We start from the raw sequence: 23,211 nt of genomic DNA on the forward strand, positions 1-23,211 counted from the left end.
ATGAGTACGGAAGCAGAACAGCAGCTTCTCCATGATGCTAGAAATGGAAATGCTGAAGAAGTTAAACAGCTGTTGGATACCATGGACAAAGGAGAAATAAGTTTTGATATCAACTGTAAAGGTTAGTAGCCTTCCTCAAATGTCTGTAATCTTACTGTTGAAGCCACATGTAGTGAAACTTACTGACAGCATTATCTTGCTTTCTTTGGAGTGCCCAATAGAGTAATAAAACCCACTTAAACAACTGCTTCTACCCCGGGACTTAAGGCCATACTTGCGTAGGGGAGAGAACATAAAAGCAAAGCACACACAGTTGTAATGCACAGAAAGCCTTGGAGTAATTTGCAGAAGTGTCAACATGCCAAAGAATCAGTATCTCTTTCTGCCTGTGTTCACGCTTATGTCAACTTTGGAGCTTTATAATGCTGAACAAAACAGATTATGGTGCCAGGGGATTGTTCAGGGAGATAATCAGCCTCTGTCAGGGCTGCAGAGATAAGGTCATTTGTACTGTACTATATATTTATGTTTTAAAGGTCCCTGTTTCATTATATAGTAGCAGCATCTACATTTTTTGCTACTTGCAGGAATGATTGGGACAAATCATAGAATGGTTCGGGTCGGAAGGGACCTTAAAGATCATCTAGTTCCAGCCTCCCTGCCATATGCAGGGACACCTTCCACTACATCAGGTTGCTTACAGCTCTGTCCAGCCTGGCCCTGAACACTTGCAGTGATGGGGCATTCAGTGTGTGGTTTTTGCCATCAGCAGGTACACTAGGTTGGTTACTTGGGAAAAGAAAGTAAAACTGCTAGCTGCCTGTGTCTTGGTCTTTGGCCAACACTACAGTTTTGGACATGCATAGCTAACATAGCTATGGCTAAGCAACTTTCTTGCTGAGTATTAGAACTTCAAATTGGGACTGGATTTGCAAGGTTGCTATCAGTTGCAGATTGCCTTATTTTTGTATTCATTTGGTAGCATCGTATTTCCTTTTATTTACATGAGTGTGTTTCTGGTTGCTTCTCAAAAATGGATGTGTATCCCACTCTTTCTGCACAGACTGGTGTTTCTTTGTCATTGTTTAACTGTTAAGCAGCACTGGGAAAAAAAGAGTGCTGAGAGGGGAGAGAGCAACTCTGCTTCCTCTCAGCTGTGACAGAGGGAATGCCTTGCTCTAAGGAGCAGGGAAGCTTGTTACCTGAACAAGCTCTATCCCTTTCCCAAGTCTTCATTCTTAATCATTAATTTACTCATCCTTTTGTTTGACTACTCAGCCCTGTTTGTGTTTTCCCAATAGTTAATCTAATCACCTCAGAAAAACAAGTTGTAAAATGCAAACCCTTGCTACTTCATCTTCAGGGAGCTAGCTCATAATTTAAAGAGGAACCAGACAGAACTTGATAGAGCTGAAGTTCTCCACCCTTACAAGTATGTCATTTGCAAATATTCATGACACTGTGTGTAGTGCCTAAACAGTTGGAATAAAAGTACTTTTTAGGTTCATGCAACAGTACCCATAAATAAGTTGCTGAAATCTCTTGTTAGTGGAAGAGATTTCAGAGCTTCAGATGTGTTCCTATACATAATCTGAAGTGAAGAAAGCATAATGAAATGATGTAATCTGCAGTCCTGTATTATATCAAGCAAAGTGGTCTCTGATCAGCATTCCTGATCAAAGTCAAATGTTAGTATTGTGCAAGTGTGCAGCAAGAAAGAGACTTGCCTAATGAAGGAAAAGATGGAGTTTAGCTGTTATCCTTCCAGTTTAGCACTACATGGCCAGCTAGGTAAAACATGCTTGTCAATAGGAGGTCTAGGAAGCTAGGGCAAATTTGCTGGTGATAGTTCAGGTTAAACAAAATAATTCTGAATGTGGAATCGGTACACAGCGAAATACCTGCTTTCTAAATTCTGATTTATTCTACCTTCCTATCCTTGCACCTTCCCCAGGGTAATGCTGTCCTGGTTTAAAATAGTAATAATTAAAAAAAAAAAAAAAACCCACACCAAAAACCTCAGCAGGTTGCAGGGTTTTTTTATTATTTGTTAATATCTACAGGCAAGTAGTTTTTTTTATATGAAATAAGAGGACAAATGTAAGTTCACCTATTGAGCTCAACACCAATGTTACGTATTTTTTCATTACTGGCTCTAACTACCCCAAAAAAAAAATAACAAACACTTGTGGTCACTTTAAGAAGTAACAAACACCTCAAGAGCTTGAGAAGTAACTGCTTAGCTAACATCAGAAATGCAGACATTCAGAGTGGATGCAGAACAAGGGCCTCTGGCATTTTATTCACAGAGAACTACAGATCTGGACAGGTTCCTGATGGGGTTTTTTGGGTGTTGTGTTTTTCCTCCCCCCTACCCCCCATGACCAAAATCCTTGACGGCAGCACTGTTTTGTCAGTCCTGTAACTCATGACTTTCTTGGGCTAACTGTATGTATTCAGTGCAGCTTGGACTTTTTCTGTGTTCTCTGAAAAAACCCTCTTCCCTGCTTGACTGAGGGATGAATGATGTCCATTTAGTATGTTACCCAGCATAAATAGCCTCAGAGTTCGTGATCCACACAGTATTTATCTTCTGTGGTAGTTTAGCTCCTCAGTCACATAGAGCAGGAACCCTGTTACAGGCCAGACTGGGATGAGGGAAAATACTAAGTCTGGGGTTGAAACAACAGAAGGAGTTAAGAAAGAGAATCAAATAACAAAAGAAATAGCCAACAAAGGGCAGAAATGTTTAGCTGGAAACAGTTACAAGAAATGGGAAAATATTTCAGCTGTGAACCACATTCTAGTGTTAATTTGTAATACAACAAAAGAAAGAATTATGAACTTGCAAGACCAGCAGTTCTCTTTTTTTTCTTTGTGCTAATGGCTTGTCTCCTCTGGGTAAACTTATGTAGTGTTCCAAGCCTCAGTGCTTGAGGATACACAAAAGAGAAAAACTTAATGGTGGCAGTAATTTCAAAATAATTTCCAATTCCTCACTTTCACTTTGCTTCCAAATACAAACTGATAGCTCTTAGGTGGCACTTGGAATGCTGTGGGTCTGTTACTTAGTAAAAACAAAGCACAAATCAGCTTCGCTTAATAGAGTTAATGACTGGAAAGTAACATCAGTTGTTAAAGTAGTAGTCTCTAATCTTACTTTTCAAGAAGTGATTGTAGCATGGTTTGTGAATTTCATTTATACAGCCAGTCCTCCACAGCATGTTTTAAATGCTCTTTAAAGCATAAATAATAGCTTTCCTTGCAAGGTCACTTCTGTACCTACTTCTTGCCTGTACTTATCATTCCCGCAGAGGCTTAGAGCTGTAGGTGGTACATGAGTTCTACGCTGCACAGAGCTTTCAAATCATCATACTTAGTAAGGTTATCTTTAATAAAAACAAGTACAAGCACAAGATAACAAAACCCTCCTAACATTAGGTCATCCCTCCTATTTTGTTTTGAATCCTCTGTTGGGCAGATGGCTTGTCCTACTTCTTATTTGTGTGCAGGAAATAAAATCAGGTAAACTTTTTTTATATATACACAAGATAAATGTGTACTTGTGTGTGCTACTTTCATAGCGAATGAAACTTAATGCTGCTGGTGAAGAACAAAATATTACATGGAAAAAAGTTTAATTCTCCATTAGACTACATGACTTTGTCCTTTCAGAAAGATTTTGTAGGTTTTAACCTAACGCTGTCAGACTGCATTCCAGTGTACTAATTCAGATGATATGAATAGTATTGATGCTTCCAGCCTCCTTGTTCCTCTGTTACTATGGAGAATGATCATCCATGCCAACCTCCAAGCACATGACAAGATCTTTCTTGTATTGTGAGCAAAACTTAATTTACCTGTTTTGTCTTTTAGGCAAAAGTAAATCCAATATGGGCTGGACACCGCTTCACCTTGCTTGCTACTTTGGACATGCTGTTGTAGTAGAGGATTTGCTGAAGGTATATTTCTACTTGCTTCTGTGTGAAGGTAGAAAATTCTTTGTTCTAGAAGCAGTATTTATTCAGTTTTTGTGATATGAGAAAGGCGGCTTTTTAGAGAGGCAGAGTCACTCCTACAGTTCATCTGCATGTAACATAGGGATAAATGATTATTAAAACTAAGGAATGAAATAGTTGCAGTGTGAGTCAGCCCAGTTTACAAGGTCCCAAAATTGTGACATTGGAAGTCTATACAGTGGTATACAGCTGTTACTCTGAACAGTTTTTACAATTATCAGTACTTAGCTAACTTTCTCATGAGTATGTGTGTTTGTATAACCATCTGATTGTAGGAATTAAAGATGTATAGTATCTTAAGTATGCACTCATAAAAGCAAGTGAATGAGGAATGACCAGAAACAGAACTCTGGAACTAGTCAGGTTCATCAGTTAACTTTAGGCAGGCAGCAATGACCTGGGTAAATTACATGATTTTAAACATATGTGATAAAGTTAAGTAGGTTCTGCCCTCTTTCTGACCTTTTGAGATTAAGTAAAGCAGTGTAGAAGAAATCCTTAAGGAAAGGATAGGATTTCCTGGTTTCCTGGAACAGTGCCTGCGCCGTGTGGCAAGCAGTCTTCCTTTCAGATAAGAGGTGTGGGATGGAGAAATTGTGAGACAAGAGGAAGGGGCATTCAAGCCAAAGATTATAGAAAAGTGAGAAAGTTTCACTTGAAGTGAAAGAATAGCAATAGGTTCCTGGAGGGAACACCACTTGTTAAATCAGGAGCACCAGGAGGCTGGTACTACTCTGTGCATCTGTAATAATACATGTATGTGTGTTGTACAGTAGCACTGCAGTTCTTTCATTAAGTTGTTTGGAGTTTTTTGCCAACACCTACACTCCTACCCCCAAAACAAATGAACAACCCCCCTACTCCCTGTGTTAAACTTATTTTCCATATACCCTCTTAAAAGTGAAATGCCTGGAAAACATGCAGGAGGAATTTCCTTTTGAAGCAGTTTATAAAATGCTGGTTATAAATTTTATGTAGTTTATCTTTGCTTCCAGGATGGCTGTATTACAGTTCTGATCTAATTTGCCATGAGGCCTACATTAGTGTCCTGTCTTCCCCCTTCCCCCAGTCAGAGGGAATAGCTATATAGTTCTTGCTGGAAGGACATTCAGATGTCTTTGGGTCTTGCTGTTTAGGCTGGTGCAGATGTGAATGTGCTGAATGACATGGGGGACACTCCTCTCCATCGTGCAGCTTTCACTGGACGTAAGGTAAAGTGTGTTCACTTTTTTTAAGCTTTAATAGTAGAATTAGGGAAATACGAGCAATAAGATCACTTCAGAAAGATGTTTTTACAGCGTCTAAAAATGACTTGCCTGGTTTGGTACAGTGCATTCAAAAGGACTAGGCACATTGACTAGCTGTCACAACTATCCAAAACAAAACCATGGTACAAATATGGAGAACACTGGTCCATGGCTTCCCTTGGTATACGTTAATGTCCTTTTTTAGCTTTCTGTTGTAAAGATTTTGCTGTCAGATGAGAAAAGAAACAATAGTTGTCTTCACCTGTAGCACCGTGTGTTAGTTCATAACTGTGTGTTAGTTCATAACTGTGTGTTAGTTCATAACTGTGTGTTAGTTCATAACTGTGTGTTAGTTCATAACTGTGTGTTAGTTCATAACTGTGTGTTAGTTCATAACTTATGTTGCTTCTGTTCTACTTCTTCTGTGTGTCAGACAATGATGAAGCATAGCGCTACCTTTAGCTGCAGGTTCTAATTCCTGTGTGGAAACCAGTGTAAAGATCTCTGATCTACTATTGAAGTACAACAGATTAATTCATGTTTGTGCCTGGTATGTTTGGCACAGTAAAAGGATGAGGCATTGCTCCTCCCAACTAACTGCATATTTACTTAGAGAGTAACCACATTGTTTTAATCTTAGTGGCTTTTGGAGTGGAAAAAAATATAAATTAGGACACATTGGTCCATTTGGTGTCTGGAAGTGCTGTTTCTTCATAGAAAACTAGAACTAAAGAGTTTTTTATAGGCCCGTAATGTGAGACTAGTTTGATTGTTTCCCACAAGCCACCATCATGCCCGAAGTAGTACTGCCCCTATGGATAACCTCTTGGCCCTTCAGAAGGAGTGACTATATAGTCTCTCATCGATTCTTTCTGTTTTTATCTGTCAAATTCAGCATTCACATCAGGTATACCAGCTTTTAAATCTGATCAGGTCTGTTCAGCTAAAACAGATCTTTTAGTTCTTTCAGCTTGACTGATGTGAGAAGGGGAGGTTGCAGTTGGTCCTGCTCTCCAATCTCTCTAAAACATCCCTTCCTGTTTTTGTAAGTCATCAGTGGTGAGAAGCCGTTACACAGCTCATCTCACAGGATGTTAATAGCTGCAAAGCTCAATTGTGGCCTTGCTGTAGCAGAGAGAGATAAGCAGTGTTTTTCAAACTGTTTTCCAGGAGGTGGTGATGTTACTCTTGCAGCATAATGCTGATACTTCTATCATTAATGGGAGTGGAGAGACTGCAAAAGAAGTCACTCAAGATAAAGACATAAGGAATATGCTGGAAGGTAACTTTAACAGGCCATAGCCTGTTTCATTTTGTTTTGTTTTTTCAACACTTGTACATTCTAAAAGCTGATTTTTTTTAATTTTTTTTTTCTCCTGCAAGCTGTAGAAGTTCAGTTGAATTTTTTTCTTTTCCTAGTGACCAAATTTAAAGAGAAGTCATAGTTAATGCCTGCAAGCAACTTGGAGAATTAAGTGCTGTAAATGCCAGTAGCGTTATTCAAGTAACTATTTCAGTCCTGCTGGGGTAATCCTTGCTATAGCTCTGAATGGTACATGGCAGTCAAAGCCTTAGCCCACTGTTAGAGGAGGAGCTCAAGTCAAGAGAACTAAGTGCCTTTGTGTTAATGAAATAATTAACAAGCAAACTTCTGAGCAGTTTGCAAAGGTGACCCAGTTTTGAGTCAGATTTGGAACTTGCAGTGTCAGAAATTACGTCAAAAGGAGGAAAAAAAAGTAAAAACCCCTTTTGTTTCCTCCATTGCCTCACAGGTGTTGAAGGTGAGGTAGATGGAGTCCAAATACTTACATAGGCTCACTGCTTGTAGTTCTGGAGAGTTCAAGAGCTGTGTTGCTTCCTGGGGTTATGTGATACCCCTAAACGCTGCTGAAACTCCATGTCCAGTACATATATGTGAAAAGTGATCTCTCTTCTGATTCTATGTGCAAGTGCACAGGTAACTCCTTTGTGTTGCTCATCTGCTGGATTATTAGAGAAGACTAAAATTTCTGTAGGATGATAGGAAGAGTAGAAGAAAAACTGAAAAGAACAGAAGGAAGATCTGATGGGAGTGTCCTATAGTTTCACTGTTTTTCCCTTTTACTAGGCAGTGGGGCTGGGTTGTGTTTAAAAAATAACAACATACGTATGTACAGGTGATTATACACTCATGCATCTTTTCAAATATTACACATTTTTGCTCTGACACAGACTTCTGTGAATAAATATTCCATTTATACCTGCCAAATAAATAGTACTGGAAACTTGTGCTTTTCTAGGCTTGTTTTGATATAGTTTCTTGAGCACTGTACCACTGTACTTTGTATGTACTTGCTGCTTTATTGAGACTGACCTTAAATTTGGGTGGCTTTTTTATTATTTTTTTTTTTTCTATATATAGCAGTGGAAAGAACACAAGAAAGGAAACTGGAAGAAGAACTCTTAGGAGCAGCAAGAGAGGGGGAAACAGGGAAACTGACTGCCTTGGTAAGAATTCAAGTTCCTGTAATAATTTTATGGCTAGTGGTTCAAACCAGAATGCTAATGTAACAACATTTGGCATTAGGCCTTGCATTTCAAAGTGCTGTGACTTCAAAGTATTAGTGCTGTGCACCTTATTACCTTGGTAAGGTGCTGAACACTCAAGGGTTTTTCAGCCTCCTTGTTGGAAGCTGCAGAATAATGCTTTTTCAGCTTCTTTCATGTTTCTAAATACTCTGTTAGTTGTAACTAGCAGTGTAATGGTTCTAGATCTACTGGCTTACGCTTATTTTTTGTGGATACTTTAATTTAGTCATGAGTGCCTAGGTTTTCACCACAATGTAGTGTATTTTAAATCTTGAAAGTAGCTTTTGTTGTTACCTGTTGGAGCTGAAGTCTACTTTTTAATGGATAGTCATCTGCATAGCACAGTTTCATGCTGAGCAGGAATTGAGAACTGTCTGTGCATGCAGTCATAGTAACTCAAGCTGAGCAATACCATGGCATGAGCCTATTGAAGAAGCAAAACACAGAAGAATTGAAACTGGAAGGTGTCTCTTGAGACTTAGCTAGTCCAACTCCTGTTCACAGAGCAGAATAAAATAGAGCAGGCTACCCAGGACTATATCCAGTTGGGTTTATATTTTTGACATATCCAGGATCTCAATGCTTGAACTAAAGCTTTTGAGAGTCCTGAAGAGTTTATTGGAAGTAAGACATGCAGTATGTAACACTTTCTACCTAGTTAGCACCTTTAATAATGACTTCTAAGGCAGCAGAGCAGTCTGAATACATCTATGTACTTCTAATTGAAAATTCACAAGCCCAAGACTTTTGTATATTGAGAGATTTGACATTCTCATCTGCCTAGAAGCCACAATGAACACCTATTCAAAATCTATTTCCAACCTCTAAATTTCTGTCTTCTGGTCAGAAGAGGCCTTGTCCTAACTCGTGCTTGCATGAAAACTTTTTTTTAAGTCTTTGGTCATCTTTGTAATTTTTGTTTGTACTTTTTGTACTATCCTCTTTGAAATGGAGAGGGAACCAGAGCTGTACACAGTACTCAAGATGTGGAAGAATGGTGCTTTAATACACTGTCATGATTGTACTATTTGTAATTCATACACTGGCATAAGTGATCTGTTCTTGATTCTGGTAATTTTTAAGGCTTGTTGCATGCCTGCTGACTAAGCTTTAAACTGATGTAGAAAAAGATGGCTCCCCATAGAAATTTGTCATTTAAAGAACTGTGCTTTCTCTTATGTGCCATGTAACCATGCATGCACATGTAACTCTTCCTGTAAACATTTTCATTTCTAAACAATTTTTTTTAAACTATTTAGTATCATTGGGGTCTGTATATGAGAGGATAACTATATGTTCACCTGTAAAACTTTTCAAAGTACTTACCACATGTTCGACCCTCATGCAGTTGTTTAGGTCAAGACATAACGGATGTGTCTTGGAATCATTTGGTGAATGTTTGGACCTCTGCCCATTGAATTACAATTTTAAAACTCATGATGACTCTTGAGGAAGTCCAAAGAACTTTCTCTACTTATAGCTCTATGGTATAAACCTCCTTGACTTTCCTACCCTTAGGTTAATACATCTGTGGAAGATGTATAACTTTATAACTTTTCCTTCTGTTGAAGTTTATTAAAGTCAAATGGTAGTGGTGGCTTTGTGTTTCTCTTTGACAAGATTCTCACTAGATCACAGTATGTTTTGCTACTAAAAGCTAGACCTTCAGTAGCTGAATCTTAACCCGCGCTTTTTAGTCTACTTGAGGCAAAACCTCTGTGTTCTTCCTGTGACTTCTCAAACATACCATACACTTAGTGAAATGACTTGGAGAGCTTTTTATCTCAATTAGTTGATGCATGAAACTTTCTTCAAAATACTGCCTTGTAACAAGGTGTTTGCTGCTGGAAGCTCAGGCTTAAAAGGTGTGGAGGCAAGAGTTCAGGAGGCAGAGAAAAGGCAGATGTAAACTAGCTGGTTGTTAAGAGGTAAAATAGACACCCTCAGATCTCAAGTATTTGACCTCAGTGTTAATGAGGTTGTAGTTCTACAAGCTGTTTCTTTTGGAGTTGTGTTCATTTTTCAGTTGAACTGTAAGTAACAGGACTACTTCTGAAGCACATTGAAGGTGGTTACTGTTGATGCTAACTTAAATTGCTGCTGTGGGAATCCTGTTATGGAGTTTTTTCTCTAAGATAGCATTTGGCTAATGCAAGAGGCTTCAACTGAGTTTCTCTAAAACTGTTGTCATGCATTTGTGACTCTAGTCTCCTAAGACTGCTTTAACTGTAATGGCTGATTATTGTGTAGACCAGTTTGGGGAGGAAGGTACCTTTAAAGATCATCTAGTCCAACCATGATGTGCATATCCAATAGCTATGTATTTGAGGAGTGCAGTGGTATTTTAGGATGGTATTTTTACGCTTAATGACCCTTCTCTTCGATGGTGTCAATTTCTCAAACCATTACGTTCAAGTAGAACTCAGGGGGTTTTGGTTTTGTTTTGGTTTTTTTTTTTTTTTGTGTTGGTTTTTTTGTTTGTTTGGTTGTTTTTTTTTCTTAATCTGTGACATTAGAGTGGCTATTTAAAGTTCACACAGTAGTTAGACTTCAGAATGCAGCTAAACTGTAATTGTGTAACTAAGAGCTCCTAAATGTCTTAGGATAGCTCAGTCACTGAGACTGTCATGTCTGCCACCCTTCTGTACAAAGTTTTTACTCTCTGAAACAGGGTGGCTGTACAGACTTGTTCTGGATTTAGCACTGGCCTGTGCTAACTCTTAGACTGTGCCCAGGAGTCTTCTACAAGGAACAGTAGATTTTGATAGTAGAATCTAACAGGGCCATTCTAGCAATGTAAGTGACTGAACTGCAATGCTGTGCAACTCTATCTGGCACTACGCAATTGAGCAGGATAAATGTTTCCATGTTGTGTGGTAGAGGTGGAAGGGATACAGCAAGCAAAAAACCTGAAGTGTGTTACTCTAGCTGAACATCTTGACTGTTGTAGCCCTTGCCCTTCTCAGAACGCTTGCTACATGCTGTCTTCATTGCCAGATCTACACTGAAGCATCCTAGTTAGCTAACTTTGAAAAGAATGCACGTGGCATCTGGCAAGGGATCACAACTGATAAGTAAGCACAACTTCGTTTTTTTTCCAGTTGAACAGGCCCAAACCACCTTATATCAACTGTACAGATCAGATGGGGAACACACCATTGCACTGTGCAGCCTACCGTGCCCATAAGCACTGTGCATTGAAACTTCTAAAAAATGGAGCAGATCCCAAAATAAGAAACAAAAATGGTGAGTACCAAATGAAAGTACATAAGGTATTAAGAGGAGACAGAAATTCAACAGCTTCTATATGCTAAGTTATTTACCGCTCAGCGTTCAGGGAAAATCTTGCGGTGCTGTACAAGCTTTGGATGACTAATAAAGGAAGCCCAATATTGACTAAATTGCAGGACATTAAAGAACTGTAGCAAAATACTTACGTATGAGTTTATTTTTCAAACTTGCTTGTTTCTGAAAAATTTACCTGCTGTCCGTCTTAATTATAAAACGTGCCTGGCTTTTGTTTTCTTGATGCTAAACACTGAACACAGGTAACAACTAGAAGAGTGGTAAGATTGAGGATGTGGCCTAGACGAAGTGGCTATTAAGAAGAAGGTTTCTCATGAAAGCAAATCAGGAAAACTTTATGCAGATGTGCAAACTGTGTACTTGTCATCTGATTAAAGATGCCTCTATCTTGATATCTGTGAAATTTCTGTTTTATATAGCTGAAGAGCTAAAAACAAAAATAAGAGCAAAGGCCTCTTTGTGGCTAGTAGAACTCTGCAGGATGGTTCAGTGCACTAAAATTTAGAGCCTTTTTAGTCTTCTACCCTTGAGGAGCTTATATTCCACAATTCCAAGTAAACAGAGAAGCTTGTGGGACCAAACTTTGATGGATAAACACAGTGTCAGAATATTTTTAAGTACATCTAGGTTCATTTGCATCAAATTCTCATGCTTCATCTTGGTTACTAAACAGATCAGACGCCCCTTGATCTAGCCCAAGGTGGAGAAATGAAACTGATACTGGGAGGTAAAACTGGAAAGGTAGGAACTTTTGTATCCATTTAAAATGCCAAGGTGTCTAGTTGAAGCTATTCATACATGAGCTTTAATTTCTATGCAGCTTGTCAACAAACCCTTGAGACGATACGAAGGTCTCCTATGGAAGGTATGTCCTATTTGCTTTTCTAAAACAGCTTGTAAGGACCACAAAGTATATCAGTATGTCCTTTTTCTGTACTTAGTGAGAATTACCATATGAGGGAACTTCTCAATAATACATTTGTTAAATGACTTTAGTATAGTGGATAAACTGTAGATGGGCTGGCTGGGTGGATCAGTTCCTAGATTTGTGGCACTCTAATCTTGACCTCAGTCCCTAAAAACTGTCTTCATTTCTTAGTAATTTTTATGGCAAAGCTTTACTGTGGTAAGGTTTTGTTTCTTGTTTGCATGGCAGGCAAAATGGTGGCTTTTGTGTGTTTGCTTTTTCTTTTTTCATTTTTTTTTAATTCCTTTCCTGAATGGATGTCTTCAATAATGTATGAATAATATTTTGCCACAAGTTCAAATCCTTCAAGAAATTTTAAAGCCTTGAGGATAGATGTCAGTCAAATGGTTGTTTAAAACTTGTTTTGCTCTGATATGTTCAAGTGAGTATTTTTCCCTTCTTTTTAAAATAAGAAATAAAAATTCTCAGTCCATTAGATGAGTGTTTATTTTTTTTATATTCCTTAATGAAATCTTCGAAGTTCACTTCAGTGTAAATTTTGCTATGTATTCACTCACAATCATAATATAAGGAACTGGTTTTAAACCAGAACTATGTACTGGAGCTTGTGAAAGGTAATATGTTATAGTAGATATCTCTGTGTTTTCTTTCTCATTTGATTTTATAGAGTAGAATTGTGTGGTGATCATCAATCCCTATATTAATGCAGCATTTCAGTTTGTACTAAATAGCAGACTCAATAAAACTTTTGTCTTTGGGTGTTTCCAAAAAACAAAATACCACTGTATAGTCTCAGGTTGCTGTGATCACCGAGATGGGTAAACCAAAATGTCTTCCTAACGGCTGCCAGTTTTATGTAACAGCCTTCAAGCTATCCACCTTACTGGGAATAGTAACTCTTCATCTGTGTTAACCTTACCTTAATTTTTTATTTTTTATTTTTTAGAGCTCACGATTTTTTGGTTGGAAACTCTATTGGATAGTTCTAGAACATGGAGTCCTGTCCTGGTATCGGAGACAGTAAGTTCTGTGTTTCAATTTCTGAAAAGAGATTTAAATAATTCCCATCTTCACTTTACTAAATCTCTTTTTTTTTTTTTTTTTTTTTTTCTTTCAAAGAGCTGATGCAGTGAATAATGATCATCGTCAGGGATGCAAGCATCTAACACAAGCTGTCTGCACGGTAGAAACTGAAATTACTTGTAACTACTGTTGTGGGGGGAGGTGTTTATGTGATGGTGGTCCATACGCATAGTGAAAACTTTAGGTAGGTTGGTAAGCATGCTTTTGTTGTAAAAAAGGGAAAAAAGCCCATGCTGTTGCAGGAAGTGCTGGTTCTTGTCAAGCAAATCATTCTTACATGGAAATCAGCCGTAAATCTTAAATCTCCTACACTTCTTTCCAAAGTCTTGAAGATTCAAACATACATAAGGCTTCCTAACAGGATGCCTCTTCAGTTGTGCAAAACAACTGTTTGGAGCATGTGATACAGTATAGCAAAGGTCTAGTTCCTCCTGTAGCTGTCAATGGTGAGTTGTGACCGACCGTGTAACTTCAGCTCATCTCAGATGGAGAACTGATCAGTTCTGAAGCTGACTTACGGGAAAACTTCCTTAAATTCTGTTATGCCTGTGTGAATCCCTTTTGGAAGGGGTAAACAGAAAAAAACAGGTCAGGTATCATTTATAATACACAGAAAAATGAAGTGTTTAAGGAAAATGCATTTAGGATCATTTCGATACTTTTTTTTTCCTGTAACTAACCTGTCCTAGTTCTACAGATCGGCACCATGGGTTCTGCTAAACTATAGTTATGCTCTTACTATTTGAAAAGTGTCTCTTGCTTTTCTATATCTACAAATACCATAGTATTGGTGATCTTATGCCATTGCAGAGATTTAGACATAAATCCCCTCTATATTATCATTCATGATGTGAAGTGCAAGACAGCATGTTTTGTAGAACTTCTGACCAAATCTTTTTGTAAATTATAGTTGCTTTTCATCAAAACTGAGGCAAAAACTTCTGAGTCAGTAGGAATTCTCTTGCTTAGTCTTAAATTTTTTCTTTTCTTACTGATTCATTTTACTAATTTTGTGTGTTCTTACTGCTTTAGGTAAAATCAACAGACAGTTATTTCTTTTCTGTTAGATGTTTTGATGACACTGTTCACCGTTTCAAGATTCCTAAAAATAGCCTTCCTTCTCAAACTAGAGAGGTAAGAGACTCCTTATTAAAGGCTAAAATGTAGTAACTCCTGTAATGAATAATCTGCATACTACTTGCTGTGGATGCATTAGTAGTGGGTTCAGTATCTTGATCATCAAGACTTAGTAACATAAGTGTAGATATCAAATCTTATAACTTGACTATAGACTAAATTGCAAAATGGACAGATTGTCATTCTCTTTAAAATTAGTGTCACCTTGTTTTCCAGCTCCGTGCCTGTATTATGCCCTGTAATTTAACTTCCTCTTTTTAACTTCTCCATGTGGTAAATTCCTATTGCAACTTCCGTTGAACTTTCACAGTTTGTTATCCCAAACAAAAGAATGCTTAATGGTACATTCTACTCTTAGCTATTCTCCCAGATGGCTCAATAATGTATTTTCTTAAAAGGCAGGTCTGAAACAAGAGAATAACTTTTTTTAAGTGCTGTTTGTACTATAGTTACTAATGTACTTCTGTAGGTGTACTAACTAGAGATGAAGTAAGGGTGCAGGCAGCTGGACTACTGTGTCCAGTTCTGGGCTCCCCACCATGAGAGATATGAACGTACTGAAAAGAGCCCAACAAAAGGCAACTAAGATGATTAAAGGGGCCAGAGGACCTCCAATACTGAGAAAGGCTGAGAGAGCTGGGACTGCCTGGAGAAGGGAAGGGTCAGGGAATCTTGTCAATGTATGTAAATACTTGAAGTGAGGGTGGAAAGAGGAATGGAGCCAGGCTCTCTTCAGTGCTGCCTGGTGACAGGACTGGAGGCAATTGGCACACAGTGAAATACAGAGGTTCCCTCTGGACATAATCAAAAATGTGAGGGTGAGTGAGCACTGGCACATGTTGCCCAGGAAGGTTGTGGAGCCTCCATCCTTGGAGAAATTCAAAAGCCATTGGGACATGGTCCTGAGCAACCAGCTCTAGCTGACCCTGCTTGAGCGGAGGGGTTAGACCAGATCACCTCCAGAGGTCCCTGCCAACCTTGGCTATTCTGTGATTTGATGAACAGGAAAAGAATCTGCCTCTTAATTTTGATAGTGCTTGAGGTTTTGTGTGCAGTTTGTCATGCATAAGGCAGCAGACTTTGTCACAGGGACCTTGCTGTCTGAACAGAAACCCAAAGATGCAGAATACATTCCCTAAAGTCTTAACTGATGTGACTCTTTTTGTGACCTTGGTTAGACTGAGGGGTCGGTTACATTTGTGTTTGAACTTTAATCAGTTAAGTCTGTAGCACTCTTAGAATATTAAAGATGAGGTAGTCTGTAGTCAATTTTAAACAATCTATTTTCTGCTTATTAAGGTGTCTCAATTTACTAATGAATGTCACATCAATAAAAAACTTTAATTTGTTCTTTTGCGTGTATGGGGATGTGTATGAATTCTGTGGTTTGTTTTTTCCTTTTCTTTTTTTCCTCTCAGAGTTGGCTGGAAGCAATAGAAGACCACTCTGCATATAGCACACACTACTGCACACAGGAACAGTTGAGTAGTGATGATGAAGATGATGCAGTACCTGTTACATACCTACAGGATACTCTGAAAGTATGTACTGAATTTGGCTCATGCATCTAGGTGGCTGCAGATTAGTCCTGTTTCGAAATACTTCAGTGTGCTTTTGGCTAAAAGTAATGATTCTTTCATCCCGTGGGTGCGTAAATGCCATTTGTATTTGCACTGCTTGCTTCAGACTGTATGCAGAAAATGACATGTTTATCATAGCTACAAGGCTATGGTTTTCAGTTTTACTAGCCCTACTGCAAGGCAGAAAGTTGCTTGGCTTTTCAGCCAGGAGAGGGAGCCTTGTGTACTGCACTTGGCGACACAGAGACTGGAGGATAACAAAGCTAACCTTTAGTGAGCTCTACCTCTACAAAACTGTCAATGAAATGGCTTAGAAATGACCTTTTTAACACCTCAGGTCACATTAGATGTGTTGTACAGTGATTGTTCAGACCTACAATGGAAGTGAGTCTTCCTTGATAATTCTGGTATTCAGCCTCTGATTCTTTTTGCCATACATAAACTTCTGAAACTTTTTACTTTAAGGGAAAGTTGACACTGTAATGAAAAAATCCTCCTGTGGTTGAACTCCAAACAGGTTGTGCTATATACCTTGTGGTACAAGAACTCAAAGTAGCCCATGGCAGAATAGACATGAGAACATACCTGGTGCTGGCAGTTCTCAGCAGCCTACAGAAGAAGGTTGTATTATCTAACAGATAACTCTCTTCAGATTCAAACACTGGCTTGGAATATGATCTTGGGCTGGATTCTTGCAAGTTGCTGTACTTGCCACGCACCAGTTAACCTATGCATTTGCTTATTTTGGCTTTAGGTTTGTCAAAGAACAAGCAAAGGTTTTTCCTGGGTTTTCAAACTTCTTAATAAAAAAGGGGTGGAAATGCAAAAGAGGTACATACAACATAGATTTGGGGTTTGGTTTGCTATGCTAATTTATAGAGAAGCCAGTCAGCAATATAATGCGCATCAAACTTCTGTTTGCTTGTGTGTCTTTAAAGGTACTTCAAGCAATTTCTTTTAGTTTTAATGTATCTGTCACTATCAGTCTTTAAGATCTAATGCTCTCCAAAGTTCAAAAACTTCAGAGAGTTCTTAGAACAAGGCACTTCTGAACTAGCTATCCTTGCTGTTTTTCAGAAAGCACAAGCTTGCCAGCAAAGACTGAGTAAAGAGATTTCAGACTTCCTTGCAATGGTAAACACTTTGGATGCTACAAAAGGTAAAACTTACTCTTGTAAAATGCAATTTGCTACCAGGCAACTAATTTTCTCTTTTAAGCAGCATATGCTTTAATTTCATTGAAATTCAATTTTTGGGAGCTTGAAAATATACAGTGTTTTCATCATTAAAAAAGATTCCAATAAAGTAACATTATAGTAATTGCTAAGAGCTAAGATTTCAGAGAAACAACTAAGAAGTGCTTTGAAAGAAATTTTATTAGTGGTTGTAAATGTAGTGGAAGTGCCTGGAGATACAGTGCTTACTGAGTAGTATCATAGGAATGTAATGGTGGGGTTCACTTTCAAGTTTTTGAAACATCTGTAGTTAGCAGCTTACTGCAGAGTGTAAGTGTCCCGAGAGATACAACTTGCTAGCTGTCTTGGTCTAGCTTTCCCCTCAAAAATCTTGTCTTGTAGTGAGTAGAAACACAATGAAATCTGAGACATGATAAAGGCATGATAGAGTGGCATGTTCAGGGAATTGGAGGCATGGTGTGACGGGGTATATGGCACAGATTTCTGCCATGAGTTTCATGCCAGATTTGAACTACTTGGGCTTCATTTTAAATAATAATTCTTAAATTAACGTACCTGGATTTCTCCATCAAATGTAACTGCCAAAACCAAAAGCACAGGTATCAAGCTTCTGAGACTAGAATGTTTCATTTAATACCTTAAACATGTACAGAAGCTGCTCACATATATTAAACACACGAAGGAGTTCTGTAAGAACATCTAACTGTTGCTCCTTTCAGCCTGAGTCTTAGTTACATATTGTGACTGAAATTTATGAAGCTTAAACTAGAGAGTAAGTTGTTTATTTGTACAAATCTGTAGTCTGTACTAGAATAGCTGTTTTGGGAGGAGAAATGTTCTTCCTTCTCAATCCCTGTGCTTTCTTAAAAGGAGCCTAAAATACAGCATTTTTTCCCCATATGCTACTGGAGTAAGCTACTTCGTGACATTGACCTGTCTTGCACTAGCTGAATTTTTACTGTATTTTTATTTCACAAAGAAAATAAGGTTTCACAATAGATTATTGGGAAGCCTTAATAATACAGTGAAACTAAATTCTTCACAAAAAAAACAGTTTGAAAATTAGCATGAGGGGATAAGTTCCCTTTAGTAGATGTAAGAGCAGTTTCTCCAAGCCCATATGGCTGACCTGAAGAACCAGTAAGGGCATTCACTTCTCTTTGGGTTTTTTTTGTTTGGTTTTTTTTGTTTGTTTGTTTGGTTTTTTTTTTTTTTTTTTTTTTTTACTAATATACAACTTGAGTAACCAAAACCTACAGCAAAGCAAACACAGATATTCTGTCTTTCCCAGAAACTGCTAGTCTCAACTGATAGCAGTAGTAGGTTCCTGTTTTCCTCCCAATGAATATTTAATTTGATGAGGCAGTCAAGTGTTTCCAGGCTCATGTGTAACTTCTAAGCCATAACAGGAAAAACTGCTACAACTCTCCCAGTTCTCACACTGGGCTGATGTGGTATCTTTGCAGCATTTGAGTCCCCTGGCTCCAAAGAACGCAAGTCTTTCTATGTGGAACTTCTCCTAAAAGTTTTTGAGTAACATAAAAATATTGGCACCTGATGCTTACATTTCCCTCCCTAAATGTTTCACCATGCTATTCTAATGTATTTTTGAAATACATGCATCTTATATATCATAAATATTTATCCTGCTTCTGAACTCAGTGTGCTGGCGCTTTCTAGATGTTCTTGATAGCTGCTGTAAGTAGACTCCAAATTCCAGTGTAGTAGTCAGCTTTAGTATCAAAGACAACAATCTGTGGATATGTACTGTATCTTGTCATGTACAAGCGGTACAAATTACAAAATTCAAGAACTGTCACTGACAGACCTTTTAATCTTTCTTGGTATGACATCAACTTGAAGCAGTTGGGTTACTAAATGGTGTCAAGTGATCCTGGTGTCTGCAGCCATTAAATGAACACCAGTTCTAATAGCAACAAGTATGCTTCCTGAGAGAATGGCTTGCTTGACTTCTGAGGAATTCGTAGAATCATAGAATGGTTTGGGTTGGAAAGGACCTTAAGATCACCTAGTTCCAACCCCCCTGCCATGAGCAGGGACACCTCACACTAAACTATGTCACCCAAGGCTCTGTCCAACCTGGCCTTGAACACCTCCAGGGTTGGAGCATTCTCAGCTTCCTTGGGCAACCCATTCCAGTGCCTCACCACCCTCACTGTGAAGAACTTCTTCCTTATATCTAACCTAAACTTCCCCTGTTTCAGTTTGAAGCCATTACCCCCTGTCCTACCACTACAGTCCCTAATGAAGAGTCCCTCCCCAGCATCCTTATAGGCCCCCTTCAGATACTGGAAGGCTGTTATGAGGTCTCCACGCAGCCTTCTCTTCTCCAGGCTGAACAGCCCCAACTTTCTCAGCCTGTCTTCATAAGGGAGGTGCTTCTGCCCCCTTGTCATCCTTGTTGGTGGGATATAATGAGTAAGTCCAGGATGTCTGGACTTGCTCCAACAGCTCCATATCCTTTTAATGTTGAGGACACCAGAACTGTACACAATACTCCAAGTGAGGTCTCACGAAAGCAGAGTAGAGGGGCAGGATCACCTCCTTTGACCTGCTGGTCACGCTGCTTTTGATGCAGCCCAGGATACAGTTAGTTTCTGGGCTGTGAGTGCACACTGAAGCCGGCTCATGTCAAGCTTCTCATCACAAAATTTTGAAGATGAATTTTTACCAGTTGTTTGGGTTACCATGATTTCCTGCTTGTTCCAGACATGTAGACCCACCTATAAATAGTCATGGAAGTCAGGATGTGAGGTAGCATTGCCCTGCTGGCTGTACTACTTACCCAGAAGATGAGTCCACGAAAATAAGATCTCCTTATCTTTCTTTTATTGATCAGTGTCCTTGTAACTCCTTATCTATTTTTTCAAACCTAAATCTTCAGCTGCACTGTGGTAAGCTTTTTCTCTTCTCTATAGTACTATGGTATAAGTAAAAAAAAAAAAAAAACAAACCCAAAAAAACACTACATTTCTTAGTTTAACTTATATTAAACTAGTGCATACTTTGTATTTGAGTTGTCACCTGGAAACTCTGAGCCTTTTAAATCTAGAAAGTGGTTAAAGGAGATTGCTGCTAGTCACTTTTGCAGTATCTTGCTGACATAGCTTACTACCTCTGTTTTTTAAGCCATGCTGAAAGAGAAACTCAATCCATTAATATGCCATTTATGCCAGTACGAGTGAAAGGATGCAAAAGAAAGAACTTGCATTCTCTCAGTGCTGCTTTTGCTTGCCCTTTCCTCACACAGGTCTTGCAGTGCACCAGCCTTCCTGTAGAATATGAATGCTATATGTGTATTACTTAAAAGAAAAAAAAGTGACTAAAAGTCCTATAGTTTCAGTGCCTCCTTAACACTACTAATCTTTCATGCTTTCAGGAATATCTTCTCCCATCTTGCAAAAAGTTGATGTGGTCTCTGAAGTATCCCAGAAAACATGTGAGGCCCTGGCTGACTGTCTCAGCCTATTTACAAAGCAAGAAGGGGTATGTATTGTGCTGTGCGGGTTTATGAAGGGTTGAATAGCTTAGTGTATTTTGATAGTTCCCTACTTACCTCTTACAGAAGTACATGCACAAACCCATAGAACTTCATATTGTTGGTAAGCTGGTAAGCTGTCCTTTTGCGTACTGAATGTGATGAAAATTCATGCTTCTAGAGTAGTAAAGTTCCTCCACAAAAGCATATCTTAGTATAAGTGTTTGGAAGAGGCAAAGATTTTGCCTACAAACTACTGCTTGTAATGTTCAAACTGAATGCTTGGATTCTATAATGTGGTTGCTTATCTGAAGGTTAAAATATTGAGAAAATTCATCTCTGTTCTTTTTTTTTTTTTTTTTTTTTTTTTTTTTTTTTTTTTTTTTTTTTTTTTTTTTTTTTTTTTTTTTTTTTTTTTTTTTTTTTTTTTTTTTTTTTTTTTTTTTTTTTTTTTTTTTTTTTTTTTTTTTTTTTTTTTTTTTTTTTTTTTTTTTTTTTTTTTTTTTTTTTTTTTTTTTTTTTTTCCCCTCTTAACTGGGTAACTGAAGTGTTGAGCAATATTCTGAATTTATTTTTCAGACCATGTGCTTAGTGGGTGTGTGAATGCTATGTATTGAACTTCTGGCTTTCCCAGTGACAAATATCTTTTATGGTGTTAAACATAATGCAGATGCTTCAATTCGGGAATATATGTCAAACTCATTAATTCCTGGAGTAGGAGGTCTGGTATTTTTCTTCCTTCTCAAAGATACCCTAGTACCATGGAATAAACTTGCCTTCCTGTATTATGGTAACAGTAATCCCTCAGTTAGCCTCTTGTTGTCATCAGTAGGCTGTGTTTCAAAATGAGGTTTGTGTTGGTGCCATTAGTCTTCCAGTTATTTGAGTTGCACACACTGGCTCCATTGTCTAGGTTTGGTTTAAGATTTTTATTTTTCCCCCAATACTTTCCAGGCCTCTTTGTCTCCAGTCACAAGTCTCCTAGACTCACTTGAGTCAAGCTCGAGCAGAGTGAAACAAGCATTGCTTTTTTACATTGAGTTTTTCCTTTAAGAAAATCTAATATTAAAGTTGCCAGTGCCATTTGTGGATGTGGGGGAAATTGTTACACTAGTGGGTGTTTAGTGCTAGTTAGTATTCCTTAATTGTGTTGGCATCTTGCTTCAAGCCAGACTAAAATAGCTTTCCAGAGTGGAGTATGGCAAAACATATGGTGAAATTGTATTTCACCTTGCTTGAACTTGGATAATCTCAGTAGGTGTTACAGAGGCTTTATTTTAATCTGAAAGCACATCGATTTGGGCAGAGGGATAGGCTGAGGTGTGAACTTGAATTTCTACCATAGCTACTGAAATCAGTCGGTCATGACAGGAATATGTGATCCTGGAGAATTTTGTGCCTTGGTATTTTTAAACTTCAAACTGCTGCAATTCCAGAATATAATGCAGGCTTTTAAAGATGCTGTAATCCTATAAGGAAATTCAGCAATCTCTTCCTGAGACTTGAACCTTTACAAAAAGTTAAGTTCCTTGAGTGTTACTGTCCTTAAACCCATCACGCTTGGTTTTGTTTCCTTTTTTTTTTTTTTGTTGCCCTGCTCTTTGCATTCAGTGTTGATTTCTAGGATGTAATTCTGTTGGCGTTGCAGAAGCAATATATTTGGTTCCATGTTAGCAAGTGATAGGATACAGATTAAATGCATTAGTTTTCTTTCCAAGTATATTGAATGATAAAGCATAACTCTATCAAGCTCTAATATAAAACACTTGTCTAAAATATTCTAAAAAAAAAAAAAAAAGAAAAGATCTCTTAAGCCCTGGAAAATTTGGCTGCTGTAACCTAAAACTGCCAAACTACCTTCACAGAATCATAGAACACCAGTTTGGATCATCTAGTCTAACTTTTTTTAGCAAAGCATAACAGAGGCTAGATGGCCCAGCACCATGTCCAGCCAAATCTTAAAAGCGTCCAGCAATCGATAATCCACTTTCAGGAAGGATAATGCTACAACTGTTGTTAAAAGCTTCCTGCATGTCCTGTGGTCTCCAGGCTTCTCTTGTCAGCTGGACTGTTTGCAGCTTGTCTGTCTTGTGGGGACTCCCAGATAGGCCTTCCTCTAAGAAGAGAGGAATTAATTGCTCCAAAGTACCTTTGAACTGTATCGTATGTGTCCCAGGTAATCAGGTTCTCTCTAGAACAAATGCTTTCTCAAGCTTGGTACCTCTTTATCTTTGCCCCTTTAGGGAGCATTCTTTTCCCTTTAACTTGAACTGTCAGCGTACCAGCAGCCACTGCTCGGCTAATGCGGAGAGGCTGCTAACTTAAGTACGCATAACTACAGCGAACACACTCTTTGCTTTTAGAGAGAACTTCGTGTTTGGTGTTGCCTGTCTCTGCGCTGTGTAAGCTGCAGCGTAGTTGTGCAGCAGTCAGCACACGAAACCACTAATCCAGCACTGAGGAAAAACTGTACAAAGGTTCAGGTCTCCTCCACTCGCGTTAGAACTGTGGGTGAGTGTGCTCCCCGAGCGCTCCATCTGTCCGCCGCTTCTCCGTTTTCCCCGGTGCCGCTGTGCGGGGCGGGCCGTGAACCGTGACGGGGGTGGCGGAGCGGGGCCGGCTCCTCGCTCTCTCCGGAGGGGCCGGCG

The 23,211-nt window shown here is 38.6% G+C and overlaps 1 protein-coding gene across 1 annotated transcript; it reads left to right on the plus strand.

Moving 5' to 3' along the window:
• Positions 1–23,160, plus strand: LOC104403482 (oxysterol-binding protein-related protein 1-like). The gene is made up of 15 exons (XM_010011628.1): positions 1–121; positions 3,877–3,962; positions 5,156–5,230; positions 6,437–6,548; positions 7,668–7,753; positions 10,936–11,080; positions 11,814–11,881; positions 11,961–12,005; positions 13,015–13,088; positions 13,188–13,251; positions 14,184–14,285; positions 15,707–15,829; positions 16,946–17,027; positions 20,465–20,571; positions 22,927–23,160. Exons 1-15 carry the CDS (start codon positions 1–3, stop codon positions 23,158–23,160), a joined length of 1,524 nt encoding a protein of 507 aa, XP_010009930.1.
• The last annotated feature ends 51 nt before the right edge of the window (positions 23,161–23,211 follow it).

The sequence above is a fragment of the Nestor notabilis genome, unplaced genomic scaffold, assembly GCF_000696875.1.
Source record: "Nestor notabilis isolate BGI_N333 unplaced genomic scaffold, ASM69687v1 scaffold10943, whole genome shotgun sequence".
Taxonomy (NCBI): Eukaryota; Metazoa; Chordata; class Aves; order Psittaciformes; family Psittacidae; genus Nestor; species Nestor notabilis.